The sequence below is a fragment of the Malaya genurostris genome, chromosome 2, assembly GCF_030247185.1.
Source record: "Malaya genurostris strain Urasoe2022 chromosome 2, Malgen_1.1, whole genome shotgun sequence".
NCBI lineage: Eukaryota > Metazoa > Arthropoda > Insecta > Diptera > Culicidae > Malaya > Malaya genurostris.
Genome location: NC_080571.1, coordinates 95,622,584 through 95,640,194, shown reverse-complemented (window position 1 = coordinate 95,640,194; position 17,611 = coordinate 95,622,584). Strand labels below are relative to the sequence as shown.

Below are 17,611 nucleotides of genomic sequence, written 5' to 3'. Positions count from 1 at the left end.
AGATGGAGTTCCGTTGTTCCCAATGGGAAACAGTCATATCCGATTGCCAAATTAGGGCAGTCGACGAAATATGGTAATCGAAACAAAGCATAGCTCTTTCAGTCTGGTAATTCAGTGTTACGACACTGCATTGCGTGCTTGCCTACACAATCAATGAGTGACGAATGACTGACAGTCGAACCGTTTCGAAGAATGCAGATGAAACGCTGACACGAACTTAAACCCTTTTCACGCAATCCGCTCTCAAGTACGCTTAAACTGATTTCGGTAATGCTTTGCAGTTCTTCTGGCCTTTCGATCGGTGCAGTTGACAACAAGTATTGAATCAGTTTCTAGGTTCTTGTTATGATGTGTATTATTTAACCGAGCTATCAGTGCTATGTCAACGTCGAATAAATTACGAAATGAAAGATAACAGATTTCCATACTTATCGATTCACTTGAGTTCAATGTCGCTTTCGTGGAACCAATGATTAATGCAACTTAGCTCACCACATCCTGTATTTTCTTTTATTTGCAGAACTCGCCACCGTCGGCAGTCATCATCACGACCGGACATTTGATGTTGGATTAGCTACTTGCTGTCACCCCTGCCTAGTGTAATGTCAGTGAATTTTATATAACGCCACCAGAAAGAAGTAAAGTGCTTCAAAATCACTCAATTTTATGGTTACCGTCGTCTTTGTGGCTTGGCTTTGGTTTTCTTCCAGAAAAGGGTCTTCTTTCCGTGAGTCAGTATTTTTAGTAGTTTCTCGTATTGGTTAAAAATCAATACAGTCAATAGGTGTTGGTCAAGTGTAGCGTGCGTTTATTTGTGGCAAGCAAAAATACGGAAGGAAGACCAAGCAAGCGGCGAAAACGTTATTTTGAGTGCTATTTTGTGATTATCGTCATTTCGAAGAGAGTGAAAAAAGCAACAACAACAAGAAAAATCGGTGTGAGTCTGTGTTTCTGTTCGAGTCACGCAGTCCGGCGGTCTTATCAACAGCCAGTGCCAGATAGTGCCATCGAAGATTGACCTTTCGATAGCGGTCGGTCTGTTGCGGATAACTGTGTAGTGGCAACGGCAACAACAGCATCAGCAGCAGCATGTCCAGCGAAGAGGACAAACCACCGGCACCACCGGTACGGCTTACCAGCAATCGAGGTGGTGGCGATCGGATCGATAGTACCGCACCGGTGGACATGAAACCTCTGCCCAAAGGTAAGGTTCGGATTGTGTAACCGAAAAAGGATTGCGATGTGTACTTCGGTTGTTTATCTCGGATTTAAGCACTTTCGATTTATGGGTTTACCGGATTTTTTGGTTGTACGAAAAGTAAATGTACTTTTGACGTAATTGACATATTTGGCATCGTTCGCAGTATGGGAGAAAGGGTTACTATAGGTAAAAGGTTGGGTGTCAGACTCGGTGCCCAGATTCTGCACAGTTAGACAGTGCCAAAAACTAATAGTGGACAGGGACTATATGCAATAGCACATTTGTATTATTGCCTTCAAGATATATTTCTAGCACTCGAAAACACCTCGAAAGTACTTCAAACGATAACCAAAAGTAACAGAAGTATTTGACCCGCTTCCAAATGCTAGGCACTAAATGTTGAAATATTGCTGATCGATCGAGAGGTTAATTGTCAATCCCAATCTAAATCTGGTTTGAATTTTCCGTATACATAAACTACAAATATCCCGAAATATAACATAACATTTCTCATCATTTCCTCTAGAAAAATATTTTTTTTTCAAAATTAAAAATATCAGAGATTTTCGACCTAGTCGAAAAGATAATTTCAATATTATTTACGATATTTGACCATCTCAAAACAATTTAAAACTTCATCGGGTGTACGGGTATACCTGTACGGCGCACTGCTTCATCAGTTTGTCTCTGAGATGTGATTTGTTTACATCACCAACATCCAAATGAGAACAAATCGAAATCAAATTATGATAGCTACATCAGATTGAAATCTTAATTTGATTTCAGCCCATCAATTTTTCAATTGATAATAGATTATGTTATCATTTTGCTGTTCGTTTTGGAAAAAAAACATGCCGAGGTTTTGTGAAACTCAAAAAATGATAATAATAAAAGCAACAACTTAATGAATGCATTAAAATAGAACTAATTTCATAAAGCGATACTGAAATGCAAAAGTAAATTTAAATGTAACAATTATTCCTTCAATCCTATGTTGCGTTTTACATCCTGTGACAGTTGGCAGATCATGGTTCCGATCAATAAAAAGATTTTTGTCAACATTTTTGCAGTTTTTACACCAATAATGCTCCTTATTTTCGGTCACGAGATCATTGGTGTATAACCAAACATCTGGAGGACAATGGATAAGATGGCGATCATCGGTGTCACGTTTCTCTGAATCTAGTCCATCTCCTTTAGCAATCTCTTGACATAAAGACTGTCCCAGAAAGTATGGACGTACTTTGATTTCGCTGTAAATAATTCACAATTGTTAGATATTCAAATTTTATTCGATATACTGATAATATTAGACTACAACAACAATTTCTATACAGACTTCTGGGCGACAAGTTTTGACACTTTTTTTTCCAATCTTTTTCGAATTGTTGAATGGTTTCGGCTGCCGAGACATGGGCAATTTGGTGGATTCATGTCTTTTGGGACGAAAGTGACATTTTTGGTAGTATACCATTCTACCGTTGATTTCGAGTAGTGGCAAGAAGCAAGATCTGGCCAGATGACAACAGGATCCTTGTGGCTTCGAATCATGGGTAGAAGTCGTTTTTGTAAACAATCCTTGATGTATATTTCGCTGTTCATTGAAGCAGTGGTGATGAAGGGTTTCGAAATCTTACCGCAGCTACAAATTGCTTGCCAGACCATAGCTTTCTTACCAAATTTTTCGGCTTCAATCGATGTCTTGGACTGGTTTAACACTTGCCCTTCTCGCACCGTATAATATTGTGGTCTCGGCAAGGATTTGTAATCGAGTTTCACGTAGGTTTGGTCGTCCATGATTATGCAGTTCAAATTTCCAGCAAGAATCGTATTGTATAGCTTTCGAACCCTCGGCCTGATCGATGCTTGTTGTTTCGGACTACGTTTTGGTTGTTTCTGCTTCTTATAAGTTCGAAGATTCAAACGTTCTTTAGCACGAAGAACATATGCCTTCGAAGTGCCCACTTTTTTGGCCACATCCCGAACTGAAACCTTCTTCTTTTGCTCGAATGCCTTCAGTATACGTTTATCCAACTGAGGGTTAACAGAACCTTTTTTCGACCCGTCTTCGGTTTATCATCAAAGGTGTTATCCTCACCGAACTTCCTGATTGCATTTTGCACGGCTTTTTCACTTACTCCTTTCATTTTTCCTATCTTTGTCAGTGACAGTCCGCGTTCTGTGCACCATTTGTACACAATTTTTCGACGTTGTTCTGCTGAAAGTCCACGCATTTCGAAACAAACTAATGAAAACGAATAAACAACTGCACAAGTGGTTAGAGAATAGTGTAAACAACAGGACACAGCCATAAAAATTGACAGATTCTGAACCATTGCGAAATAGCATCTGTTTTTGGTTGCGTTCATACTTTCTGGGACAGTCTTTAATGAGCCTTCATCATATCCGGCCAAAGGGCCTCATTCTCTTTCGAGGACTAATAGCGACTGGGACACTTGATCAATCACAGAAGGACCTTCTTCAGAAATTTTATATGAGAAATACATTTGACGTCAACGATTTCCTTCTGGTGAGGTGCGTTAAGCATCAGGTTCTTTAACAGTTTTTGCGTTCATGTTAAAAAAATGGTTTTGACTATTATTTTCGGTTTTCGTTTAAACCGTTATTTTCTCTGCTTCCAGAAATTGGAGATCGATATAGTCAAAGTAGTTGTTTTTTCGTGCATCCATTAACAAATCCTTCAAACAGATCAATTCACCAACCAAATTTCAACCATCCATTTCACCAAACTTCATGGGACCAACCGAGCAAAAAAAGGTCTTAACCCTGGCCCTAAAAATACGTAAAAGCGGTGCTGCAGTGAAACTTCATTCAATTCAATTAAAATCGAATATGTGCACACATTGACGATCAATCTACTACAGTAAACTTCACATTCCTTACACACAAGCTTCGCTGACGTACCGAACAGGCATTCAGTTCTTAATTTGTTTCTCTTTCAGTCGAAGCTTCGCCGTCAGTTGATCTCTTGAAATAACAAAATATCTCATTCAATTCTTTGAGAAAGCGGCGATGAAATGAGTTCATGTAAATATTCAATTTTTTTCAAAAATATCAACTACAGAATAAGCATAAATTAATTGTTTCCGAAATAATTTGAATTTTTTTTAATATTTTGGAACACATTTTTAATATTTTGGAACACATCTCATTACGTTTCAAACAGTCGAAAATTATCGATTTAAACTTGCTGGTGATAATCGAACATTGTTGATGTTCATCCTTAACTATGTTTTTCATAGCAGGATCACGAGAACGTTGATATTGTCGTCGACGAACATTCTTCAACCGAATGAGCAGTTGAAGATTGTCATCGATGATAAGAGATTTTAATTTAGTTTGAGCTTTGGGAACTGAAAGATTTTTAGCTTCGATAATGTAATGATTCAAATTATCAATTGCTGTGTCGATGTCCGCAGAATTTTCTAAAATAGTTTCATGATTCACATGATTTTCAATGTGAGATCTGTAGTCCAACCAATTAGCTCTATGATAGTTGAATATAGAACTAATTGGATTTATTAAAGCTTCGTTGGAAAGTCTGAATGTTACAGGAAGATGATCTGAGTCAAAGTCAGCATGTGTAATCGGTTCACTACAAAAATGACTTTGATCTGTTAGAACCAGATCAATTGTAGACGGGTTTTTCACGGAAGAGAAACAAGTCGGATTACTGGGATGAAGAACTGTGAAGTAACCAGCTAAGAGTTGATTATGGAGTATTTTACCATTACTGTTATTTTGCCTACAATTCCACTGGACATGCTTAGCATTTAAGTCCCCTATTACGAAAAATGTCGGTCGATATCTTGTGAGTTTTTGCAAATCGCATTTGAAGAAATTTAATTGTTCGCCGGTGCATTGGAATGGCAAATATGCTCCAGCGATGAAATAAATTCCATGAATGGTTTCAACTTCGATTCCCAAGCTTTCAATAACTTTAGTATTGAAAGAAGGTAATATTCGATGTTTAATTTGCCGTTGGACAAAAATGGCAACTCCACCACCCATTCCAGTAAACCTGTCAAATCGATGAACCACATAATGTGGATTACTTTTCAATTTCACATTTGGTTTAAGAAAAGTTTCGTTAGAAGATGAACTGGAAAGCGTTCCTGTGTTTTGATTATTTACATTAGAAGAATTAAGTGGTAGTTTTCTACCTGTGACTAGAGCGTAACTGTCATTAGAAGAAGATGATGCCGTGGTCGATCTACCTGTCAATAAATTGTTTTCGTTAGAAGACGAATTGGAAGGCGTGCCTGTTTGTTGTTTTGAATTCGAAGAAATAAGTGCCTTAGAAGAATTAGGCATGGCATTTGTAACGGTTTTTTGATTTTCAGATACTTTTTTCTATAGTTTTCAGATTATTTACATCACTTCGATTGAAGTGTATTAAGTAAAGTTCATGTGAAATTCCAGAGCGTGGTTTAGAAGTACAATTCGCTCTTTTTTCATAAGTATTACTTGGGAAGGGGCAAAACCAGGCAATTCTTTTAGTTCATTTTTAATTTCATCAATACATTGATCATTTGATAAGCCTTTCAAGCCTTTGAAGTGTCTGTCTGATTTTATATCGTATGAATAAAATTTATGAAGTTTCTCGGACAAATATCGGATAAGACGTTCATAGTCATCCAATCCATCAACCAAGACTCGACATTCTCCTCCTCGTCCGATTTGAAATGAGACTTTTACTTCCGAGAGAAAAGAAGAAAGCTCAGTACGGAATGCTTTGAAGTCGGAAATCATCACCGTCACTGGTGGTATAGATTGTTGTTTCTTCCCACAACGACAAGCGTCCATTTTGGTAATTTTTGAAGAATTTTCTTCTATGTCGCTACAATTGGATTAAGGAAGAATCTCGTAAATATTGTTAGACGGCATAGAATCAACGGAAGGGAAGTCCGTCCGTTGTCTTTTATTTTTACATTCAGATTCTATAAGATCGTGAATGTTATTAGAAAACTGTTGAATAACCGATTGTGATTTATTCCGTATTGAGTTGTTTTTAGCCTTAGGCTTGTTGCCTTTCCGGTTGGACGCAGGCATTTTTTAAATGAATGAAATTTGAAATTGAAATCACTAGGCTAAATTAATCTTCGATTAGACTCCTAGTTTGGATAGGTCTTGATAAAAACTGATTTTGTGGTAGTCTGACTGATTAGTTCGAAGAATAGTTCTTTGAATAGCAAGCCTTAGAAAAGGTTGATTAATTTCTTAGTCTTGAAAATGACTGATTATATTAAAATATCACTCTTTGTATGGCCTTGAGAAAGGCTGACTAATTGTTAGTCTTTAAAAAGACTGTTAGTGACTCAGGTAGCCTTGAAAAAGACTGAAGCCTTGGACCAATGAAACTCTAGGTAGCCAGAAAAAAATTCCAGGAACCAAGAGCTATACACGTGCGGTGCGAACGACTGTTCAACACCGACTGAATGTTGTGGCTTTTTTAAAATATCTAAATCCTTATGGGGGCTGGAGATTTTTTTTGAATATTCATTTTGGCACCCGCAGATCGTTCAGCATCCTTTCGAGGTTGCAGAATGTTTTTTTACATTTGTTTTGTGCTGTTTTCACTACTGTGGTTGAGGTTTATTCTTTCCTTCCCATAAGGCCAATGTTGAGAGAACATGGCAAGGCATTAATCTTCAAATAAATAGGGCAACGTGACTCCTGAGCCAATTTGTTCTGATTATGTGCTGATTCCAGAAAGTCGAACTAAAAATATTAACTTCGATGTAGATATAGACCATCGGTAAATGTTCAAAGAAATTGTCAAATGTAATAAAAATGTCAATTCCTTCATACGTTAGAGTAATGCTTACTGAGCCTTAAATTTACTCTCTCTATACGTATATAAATAAACGTTTATAAAAAAAGAGTTGTCTATCTACTTTTCTCAAACATTTTCCATTTCATTCCCCACAGAACCAGATGACGCCGACCGGAAGAAGAAAACGCTCAAAAATAAAATCAAGGTCTCCAAGGCATCCCACAATGACTCGAAACCGAACATCTCATATCCGACCAATTTCGAGCATACGGTCCACGTAGGATTCGACGCAATCACCGGCGAGTTCACGGTAAGCACCCTATTTCGACTATTCCAGCTAGATTCGCACGCATGTGTTACAGCTTGTCTCTTTTGTTAAAAACATTATTATTTGGACGTTACGATCCTTACAATATCCCGCTCTACAATATAATCGTAACCGACCGACACCGAGCTGTGACTCAGCTAACAAAACGTGCATTGACAACGGAACACATGCATATATTAGCTTTTCTGCACTCGTAATTTACATACAGCAAATTCCAATCGGCTCCGGCGATCATCACCACTTTCACTTTTACCCTCTTGTTGGCTGTGCGCACCCAAGATGCGATTTTCTGTTTTATCATCCGGTCGTTCTCCGCAAAAGGTTCGTTTCACCTACTGGTGCCCTGTTGTAAATATTTGCCTCGCTATTTCAGTTCGATCTTTACGCTTTACGATATTGCAATGCTGCATTGTTCGTGTTTTATTTTTGGCAAAAGCTCATTAATCGTTTCAACACCAGTCTGCTTGAATAGGTTGGTATCATTTTTCTTGTTTCGCTTTATCCATCCACACCAACACTGACGACGGTCCAGCCCTTTCGAAACGCTGCCAGAAATAGCGCACCATCCGAGTGATCGATTTATTGACTGATTTATGACGATTGTTGCTCCGTTTGGCCTTAAGCTTCTGCAATATTTATTCTCAGATATCGGAAGCCCGTGTTTGGCGGTACTCTTGCTGCTGATTTTCATGGATGTTCTCGTTATGCAACATCACTGGGAAACCGTGAAACGTTAAGTCGGACGTTTCTTGGATTACATTGTATAGAATTATTGCGTAATCATAATATCGGGGAGACCGGGGCTAAGCCGGAAACTTTAAGGAAATTAAATTAAAAGTAATAAGAATATTGGTATTGTCTCGAAACCTTACGCCTCGCAGTACTAAATAATTGATGTTAAAACTTATTTTAGAGTTTTTATTGAAGATTATTTGAAGGGTTTTTTCAATGAGTTTGCTAATTTGAAATAGTAATTTTAATGCTGATTTTAAATAAATAATTTTAAAAGTTTGCTGATTTGAAATAATAATGAAACGGCCATTTTTTTTATTAAGTAGATAATTTCTTGACATTTAACATTGCAATATGATTTCGAGTATATGGCAGCCACGACTATTTTTCACAAAGGTCACGCTGTAAGTCCAATTTTAGATCACTTTTTCAAATATTTGAGGGTGTTTTTCGGCAATGGCACGTTGAATATTGGTTTCCAAAACATCATCCGTTATTGGTTTATCAACATAAACCAATGACTTCACGTATCTCCACGAAAATTATCGAATGGCGTCAAATCACACGAACGCGGAGGCCAATTCATCGGCCCATTTCTCGAAATAATACTGTCGTTGAAATGTTTTTTCAATAAGTCGATTGTTTTGGCCGCAGTATGACAAGTGGCTCTGTCCTGTTGAAACCACACTTCATTCACATCCATATCTTGAAGATTTGGCAATAAAAACCATTGATCATGGTTCTGTATCGATTTCCATTCACGGTAACGCACCGTCCCGGTCCTAATTTTTAATGAAATAAGAACCGCTGAGTACACCAGCCAAACAGTACACGCATCGGTGATTCTTGAACTGTGTGTGCTCCAAATACGACAATTGTGTTCGTTGATGTATCCATTCAATAAAAAATGTGGCTTATCACTGAAGAGACTTTTGCAGTTAAACAGTCCAATTTTTATTGAACACTGATTTTGAAAATAAATTTCCACGTTTTGGAAGCGATGTTCTGGATGTATGATGATTTGCCAAACAATACTGAGTATAGACGTCACTTCACACTGTCAAAACAGTTTTCAGACAATAGAGTAATCTATGTTGAAAAACCTGTTTTAATCCGCCTAGTGGTGTAATGATGCCTTTTTCATATCAATCATACTATCATATGTAATACTGTGGCATTCTTCTAAATAATTTTCTACGATTATTAAAAGAATAACCGATTCTACGATTCCTAAAAGAATACCCGATATCTTTTCAGCGATGGTAAAAATTTTTTAACACACTTTACCCTATAATTCCGGATCCGGATGAAATTCAGGAATTCCGTATGGGACCGCAAGACCTTTCATTTAAACCTAAGTTTGTGAAAATCGGTCGTGTCATCTATGAGAAAAGTTAGAATACAAATTTGCATTTTTTGACACATTTTACCCCACAACGCCGGAACCGGTAGTCGGATCTAAATAATATTCAGGAATTTTGTATGCGACCACAACACCTTTCATTTGAATCTAAGTTTGTGAAAATTGGTTCAGCCATCTCCGAGAAAAGTTGGTGCACTTATTTTTACGATTTTTTGCACATTTTACCCCATAATTCCGGAACTGGAAGTCGGATCTGATTAATATTCAGGAATTTTGTATGGGACTACAAGATCTCACATTTTAATCTAAGTTTGTGAAAATCGGTTCAGTCATCTTCGCGAAAAGTTTGTGCAAAAAACGTTACATACACACATACGCACATACACACACATATACACATACATACATACACACACATTTTGCGTACTCGACGAACTGAGTCGAATGGTATATGACACTCGGCTCTTCGGGTCTCGGTTCAAAAGTCGGTTTTCACAGTGATTGCATAACCTTTCTAAGGAGTGTATCAAAAAGCAGTTAGCAACATTGATTATTGAATAAAAACCTGTTTTAATCCACCTAGTGGTGTAATGATGCCTTTCTCATATCAATCATACTTTCATATATAATACTGCGATTCTTGAAGGAATAACCGAAATCGGTTTTTTTTGACCGTCTACTGATAAAAACTAACAATTGTAAAAGATTTGAGGTCGATTCAGAAAATTTTTAAGGTTTTTCCCCATTTTCAGTGATGGTATACAATTTTTAACCCACTTTACCCTATATTTCCGGATCCGGAAGTCGGATCCGCATGAAATTCAGGAATTACGTATGGGACCACAGGACCTTTCATTTGAATCTAAGCTTGTGAAAATCGGTCGCGCCGTCTATGAGAAAAGTTAGAACACATATTTTCTTTTTTCTGCATATTTTACCCCATAACTCCCGAACCGGAAGTCGGATCCAAGTAATATTAAGGAATTTTTTATGGGACTTCAAGACCTTTTATTTGAACCTAAGTTTGTGAAAATCGGATCTCTGAGAAAAGTTAGTGCACTTATTTTCACTATTTTTTGCACATTTTACCCCATAATTCCGGAACCGGAAGTCGGATCCAAATAATATTCAGGAATTTTGTATGGGACCACAAGACCTTTCATTTGAATCTTAGTTTCTATATGAGAAAGGCAAAAAGCGAAAAAAACATATTTTGACATCAGTTTTCGATATATTGTGGAAAAATTACGTTTTCATGCATTTCACTGATTATATTGAAGAAAATCCTAGTTTCTGTGAAACGCTCGCACTTTGGACTTGACATTCTTCATTAAATTCTGCACAGTTACTTTTGTGACTTTCCTGGTGGCAGCTATTCAGTTTTTTTTAACTCCTACGTGTTATTTTTTGACAACCACTGTAGAACGGAGTTGGTGGTCGTCAAATAGTGAGATAACTAAGTCCTCACAAGTCCCTATCTCATGCCTCCCCGAGCGTCTATGATGACATTTGGTCAATAGAGCGGCGTCGACTGGGTGCTGTCGCCTTCTGCGTTAGTAGCAGAGTGAGAGGGTGCGAAATGGCTTGTAGGTTGAGGCCCATCCTGAAGTGCAGTGTTTATCATGGTATATTGCAGCATATAATTGTGTTGTTTATTACATCATGTATTATTATTATTATTTTTATTAGAAGAGCGTAACTTACACTGCGATATTACCTGTTATATTGTATCATAGCATATTATTTCATATATTATCGTCTTACACTATTTTATGTTATTATATACTATGTTGTATGGTATTATACTGCATTGCATTATATCATATTATATTGTATTATATTGTATTATATTTTATTATATTATATAATATTATATTATATTGTATTCTATTGTATTGTGTTATATTGTATTGCATTATGTTGTATTATATTATATTATATTATAGGGTTTATTATTAGTAGTACTACGTACCTCTGCGCAAAATATAAATTTGTTTTCCTTATAAGTTATCATTTTTAAAGTAACTTTCAACTAAATATCAAGGTCGTCACAAGCTGAGCTTCATGCCTACACGTGTGTCTGTGGTGACAGATGGTCGATGGAATGCGTTGATGGCAGAATGAGAGGATGAGAAATGACATATAAATTCAAGTAATATAATATCATAGCATATCGCAACATATCATTTTATTTATTCTATTATTTATTATATAATTCATTGTACTATATTATATTGTTTTTTATTGTTATTTTCATTATTATATTTATTGTTATTATTATTAATTTGTCATCAATAATAATAACATATATTATTTTTATAGATGTGGATATTATTATTATTATTAGAAGAGAAATATTCTACTTCCTGCAGTATTGCGAAGATAAGAGCATAACTGACACTACATTAACTGTTATTTTATATCATTGTATTATATTATATTAAATTAAAATATATTATATTATATTATGTCATATTATATTGTTTTGTAATCAATTATATCATTTTATGTTATATTAATTTCATTACACTATGTTTCATTGTATTCATCAATATAAAACATTTTGCACGGAGGCGTAAAGGGGAGGGAGCATCAGGGCATCGGACGAATTGATGACTGGACGAGGGATTGTGGATAGCCAGCCCAAGTCACTTGAAGGAAACTTGTTTCCTTCTGAAGGTTTGAAATGAGTCTGACGCGCCCTTCTCAAACAAACCATCAGGCGGGTTCAAGCATGTATAGCGATATGCTTCATCCATGCACTGGATATTATGGTTGGAAGAGCATCTTTTATTCCCGCGGAATACGAGTAAGTGACTCTACTTACGTATCCGCCCAACCCTTTTTGTTCGCTTTTCGGTAACAGCTATAGTAAGAAGGTGAGTGGATGAGTCATATCGGGGCTACTGTAAGTCTACCCGCATCCACTGGCAAGTCCTTGAACTGATGGTGGCTTCACTTCACATCACATCACATCACCACTGTAGAACGGAGTTGGCGTAGTGGGCTGAAGCCAAATCCGGCCAGAAGAAAGGAGGAGCCTTATGCTTTCTGTACAGTGGCAGCATTCTCTTCTTCAAACATTCTTCCTCGTACACCTTGGCGTTAATTGTGCCCTTCGTGAAGAAAATCGACGACCGCAAACCACAGGTACAAATTGCTTGCCAGACCAACACCTTCTGCCCAAAGTTTTCCATCGCCACCGTGGTGTCAGCGTATCCAGGTCCTGGTACACCGATTTCGTATAATATTGCGGTACGGGCAGCGCTCGAGAGTCTTCCTTGGCGTAGGTTTCGTCGTCGAACAGGATGCATCCATCTTTATTCTGTAGAATCCGGTTTTACAGTTTTCGCGTTCTTGTTTTGGCCTGAACTGGCTGTACCAGGGACTTTTTCGGCACATTCTGTTTCTTGTACGTTTTCAGGGAGTTCCGAACTTTGATCCGTTGAATCATCCCGATGCTGGTGTTGAACTGCTTGGCCAAATCCCGCGTCGACGCCGATGGGTTTTTCCCGATGTACTCAACCACTTTTTAGTCCCGACCGGGCTGGCTGGGACTCGTTTTCCTACCGGATCGGGGCAAATCCTTCATGGAAAGGGTCTTACCGAACTTCTCGATAGTATTTTTGACACTGGTGTGGTGCACTTTCACTCGTTTTGCAATTTCGTTGTACGTGACACCACTTTCTGAGCACCAAGTGTGCAGAATTTTCTTTCGCGTTTCCGGATCAATTCGACTCATCATTGAAACGATAAACCGTACCGAAACCAATCGATTGCGCAGCTTTTATTGACATGTAAACAAACATGTCACCGCAAAACACGCTGCAAAAAATTAAGCCATTTCAGAGTAATAACTGTTTGAATGTTGTTAACTACTTATCGATACATTCCTCATATGAAAAAGACAAAAACAAGCCTCCTTATAATGAACGGTTTTGGTTTAATTTATAGTAAATCTAGTTTTAGTAACACTCCAAGTGGATTTTTTGGAATGTATAGATTAAAGTAGACTAATTCTGAGTTCTACAAAATTACCCAATGCTTAAACCCAGTATTAGTCTACATTCCAAAAAAAAACAGATAGCAAAATTATCCAAATCGGTTCAGTATCAACGAAGATACAGCCATTTGAAAATACCGTACCGACTGTTTTTGAGGCTTGGTGATTGGTGTAAGTAAAATAGGCATGGTAAGAGGAAGATAAGTTATAAAAATAAAACTTAGATATCAATATATTTTTAAGCAAATCTTTAAAAATTTCAAGTCGAAAATTATGTGTCCCACTGAGTCCCACCTTCTTGTCCGGTTTAGCCCCGCACAGGCCATTCCTTTTCGAGACACAATAATAATTTTATTTTCCATGTAAACGAAAGCACTCAATAATCACTGGATTCAGCACGAAATGAACATTCAAAAGCACTAATCAGACCGTCATTACAATGCATAGAAAATTCAGGTAAAAACATACACATTTTGACCAAAAATACGATTGGCGCTAACTCAGTGTCATACAGCTTTCTGACTTCTGTCTGTTACATGAAACCGGATTCAAAAAATCAACCCCTGGCTGGTTTATAAGATATTCAAGCTGTCCGGTTTAACCCCGTGTCCGGACCCACCCCGGGTCTCCCCTATGATTTTATTTGAAATATTGAGTTTTTCCATAAATTTATAGGTCGATTGTTTATGGTTAAATTTGGTAAAAAGGATCTAATAAAAAAGTCGAATCTAAAAAATCTAAGAACTTGGATATTCACCATAAAAATTTAGTACTGAGATTGGGAAGGACAGAAAAATCGCTCCAACAAATATATCGACATCTTCGTTAAAAGTGGACAATCTGCAGCTTGTTGGATAGGTATTAACATGAGGTATCTAAATTTTGAGACATGTTTTGCTCACAAAGTCAATTGTGACAGATATAGTTGGTAATCTACAATTTTGGACATCAAATTTTGTGTAACTCAATACATAAACATCAGATCTAAACACATTAAAAAAATTTCTAGCTGACGAGAAGACTGCGACTAGTTTGATCAAAATTGATCCAGTCATCTCTGAGATTCCGGGATTCGTGGGAGCACACACATGTACACAAACATCCGTGTCCTGTTCGTCAAACTGAATCGATTGGTATTTGAAACTTTCTATATTTTACACAGTATAATATAATAAACTCGTTTTATAACCACTTTGGATCAGCCCTATTTACGTGTTTGGCATCGATACTCAACATGAAATTTTAACCTCGCAACTCCCGCGAATTCCGGAACCGGAAGTCGAATCCGGATAAAATTCAAAGCAAACTGTGAAACCTTTTATTTGAATTTCAATTTGTAAGTCTCATTTTGAAGGTTTCGTCCACAATTTGCGAGCGATACTTTCGGTACCGGAAACTGTGGACTGGTATAGCTGAAGATGGATCGTTAGGCCATCAACTAACAAGTTGAAATACGTATTCCACGTATTCTGCATCTTCACTTCAACTAACAGAAATTTTACTGACTCGCTGCAATTTTGAAACCGAAAGTCCGATCCGAATGAAATTCAACAGCAATCTGAAAGGTCATCTCTAAGAAAACGATTTTAGATCCTTTGTTAAAATTTTAGGTCACAATTTCCTATACTTTCGGATCCGGGAGCCCGAAATGATATTTTGACATCAACTAATGAGGTTCACAGAATTATATGGCTAGTTCGAATGATTCCGATTAAGTCCTTACGTATAAAAACACATTTTTGTCATCTTTTTTTCATTTAGCAATCTGTTCTTCCGGAACCGGAAGTCGTATCCGGATAAAATTCATTAACAGACTATGGATCCATAGAGCCATTCTCAGTTCGTGAAAATCGTTTCAATTATCTTCGAGAAGACGAAGCGCACTTTTTTTAAGTCTCTCTGGAACCGACTTGGTAAAAAGGCCATTGAATTAAATCTTAGTTATTGTAGATCGATTCGGTCACCTGCAGGAAAATTAAATGATTTTTCTAAGCTTTTTTATTGTTTGCGCGTCTTACACGGTAACTCCGGAACCGAAAGAAGTTTATTGAAATCGATTTACCGACTTCTTTGCTTATCACAGCTCAGCCACTTTTTCCACTTATTTTTACGCACTTTACCTTGTAACTCTGGAGCTAGAAGTCAGACCTGGAGAAAAAATCAATAGCGTTTTACACCATAGGCCCTTTTGTTTGAATATAATCTAAGTGAAAATCGGTTGAACCATCTCCGAGAGCGATCTCAACGAACTGAGTCGAACGGTATGTGAACATCCGGGGCTTGGTTCAATAGTCGATTTTTACGGTGAATTCATAGCCTTTTCATATTAAACAGCATTGTTAATAAATCGGATGTTATTAGTTCTACTGCAAGGGTAAATATTCGCACATAACAGAATGTACGTTCGAGTAATTACTGTATTGATTTATACTCAATAAAGAATTAAGGGGTAAGACCACCATGCACGTCACAAAAATTGAACAATTTTCCGGAAATATAGTGAAAGCTATCGAAATTTATTTTTCAGTGTTTGATCAAGTGTACTTCAACATACAAAAATAATTTTTTTTGATTTTTGATTTTTTTAAAGTTCCATGGTTTTGATTTTTTGAAAGTTCCATGGTGGCCTTACCCCTTAAACTCTGATGCATCCGATGCAATCAATCAATTCCCGATGGAGAAATGTTCAAGTTTATAACACATTATATACATGTACAGCTTCGTTGTAATAAATGAGTGGGAGATACCGTCCTTTCATTATTGTGTCGATTTCCGTTTCTCCCCATAATGCAGTTTCCAAAATCTATGATCATCAATAATGCCTGTTATTTATCTGCTGTTGGCACGGAATTTAATCATACTTCGTCTTCCGAAAAAAAAATGTTTTGCGAATGGAGTTAATTGATAGATTGATTTTTACTGTTTTTACAGAAAACTGTTACATTACCAAAATAAATTCTTCCATCAAGCTTCCTATAAAAATTTTATATTTCAGTGAAAGTTTCCTTGCGTTTCTCACGAAAACACCAGTCAGTCTTTCTCATAAATACGGAAAGAGAAATACACTGATGTAAAATTGAAGATTCCATTAAAACACTTATCTTTCATTAAGAAACATTGAAATGTTAAAATTATTAAATTATTATACGAATCATTATTTTCCATAACTCGTGGGGCATAGATATTTGAAATTTTTTTCTTGTTCTACCGCCGAAAACTTCCGTCACACCTAGTAGGTATTACCTACTACGGAACAGTGCCTCCAAAAACTGCAATTTCAATGCAACAAGAAAGCTCGTGAGAACATAACTGACTTTATTGCATATAACACCACTAATTCGTGCCAAATTTATTGGCATCTTTGAGGAGCAAAATTTTTCCTTGATATTATTACTTTATCCCAACAAATTCAAAACTTGTTCTAAATTGTTCAATGATTGCTTTTCCCCACACAACAAATCAGCAAATATTCATGATCATTAATAATCGTTTTCCGGCACTGCTTTTCCTGTTTTTTGCCCGCTGTCGAGTCGAAATTGAATCATTATTACGCTTTCCTAAATAGAATTTTGCCTCAGTTATAACAGTGTGAGTGAATCGATAATCTCCTCTTCCTTTTTTCATGCTATGATTTACTATACAATCATTCCAATAGCAATACAATTTTATCGAGTCTCATAAAATTTGTGTGAATTTAAATTTGTCGTATATGAGAGTTGTACTAAGGCTTGTTCGCAACAACATCTGGAAATATTAAATTTGGAATAAAACAAATTTACTGTTAGTTCAATCCAAGATGCATTTTTTATTCATTTAATTGTAAACTATTAGTCATCTTAAAACTTTACTTAAATAAGTTTACTCCAACCATTAGGCTTTGTGTTCTCAGCAACCGATTTTGCTGCTTCTGTCCGAGATATTCGAAACTTCTCTGTAGCATATTGTTTGTATTGAGAGAGTTATATCTTCTCGAGAGCCCAATACACCTCGATAGGTCGCAACTCCGGACAGCTAGGTGGATTAACCTTTTTCGATACAACATGGGCTCCATTCGCTCCATACTAAAGACTGTCCCAGAATGTATTAACGCAATCAAAAACCGCTGCCATTTCGCAATGGTTCAGAATCTGTCAATTTTTATGGCTGCGCCCTGTTGTTTACACTCTTCTCTAACCACTTGTGCAGTT

General features: G+C 36.8%; 1 protein-coding gene across 4 annotated transcripts in view; it reads left to right on the top strand.

The window, feature by feature from the left end:
- The window catches only part of LOC131432494 (serine/threonine-protein kinase Pak), a 121,557-nt gene that overhangs the window by 12,438 nt on the left and 91,508 nt on the right, over positions 1 to 17,611 (top strand). For all 4 annotated transcript variants that reach the window (XM_058598803.1, XM_058598804.1, XM_058598802.1 and 1 more), the window contains 2 exons: positions 521 to 1,204; positions 7,154 to 7,308. In XM_058598803.1, the coding sequence (XP_058454786.1) occupies positions 1,090 to 1,204; positions 7,154 to 7,308 (270 nt within the window). In that variant the 5' untranslated portion in view covers positions 521 to 1,089. The remainder of the gene's footprint in view (positions 1 to 520; positions 1,205 to 7,153; positions 7,309 to 17,611) is intronic.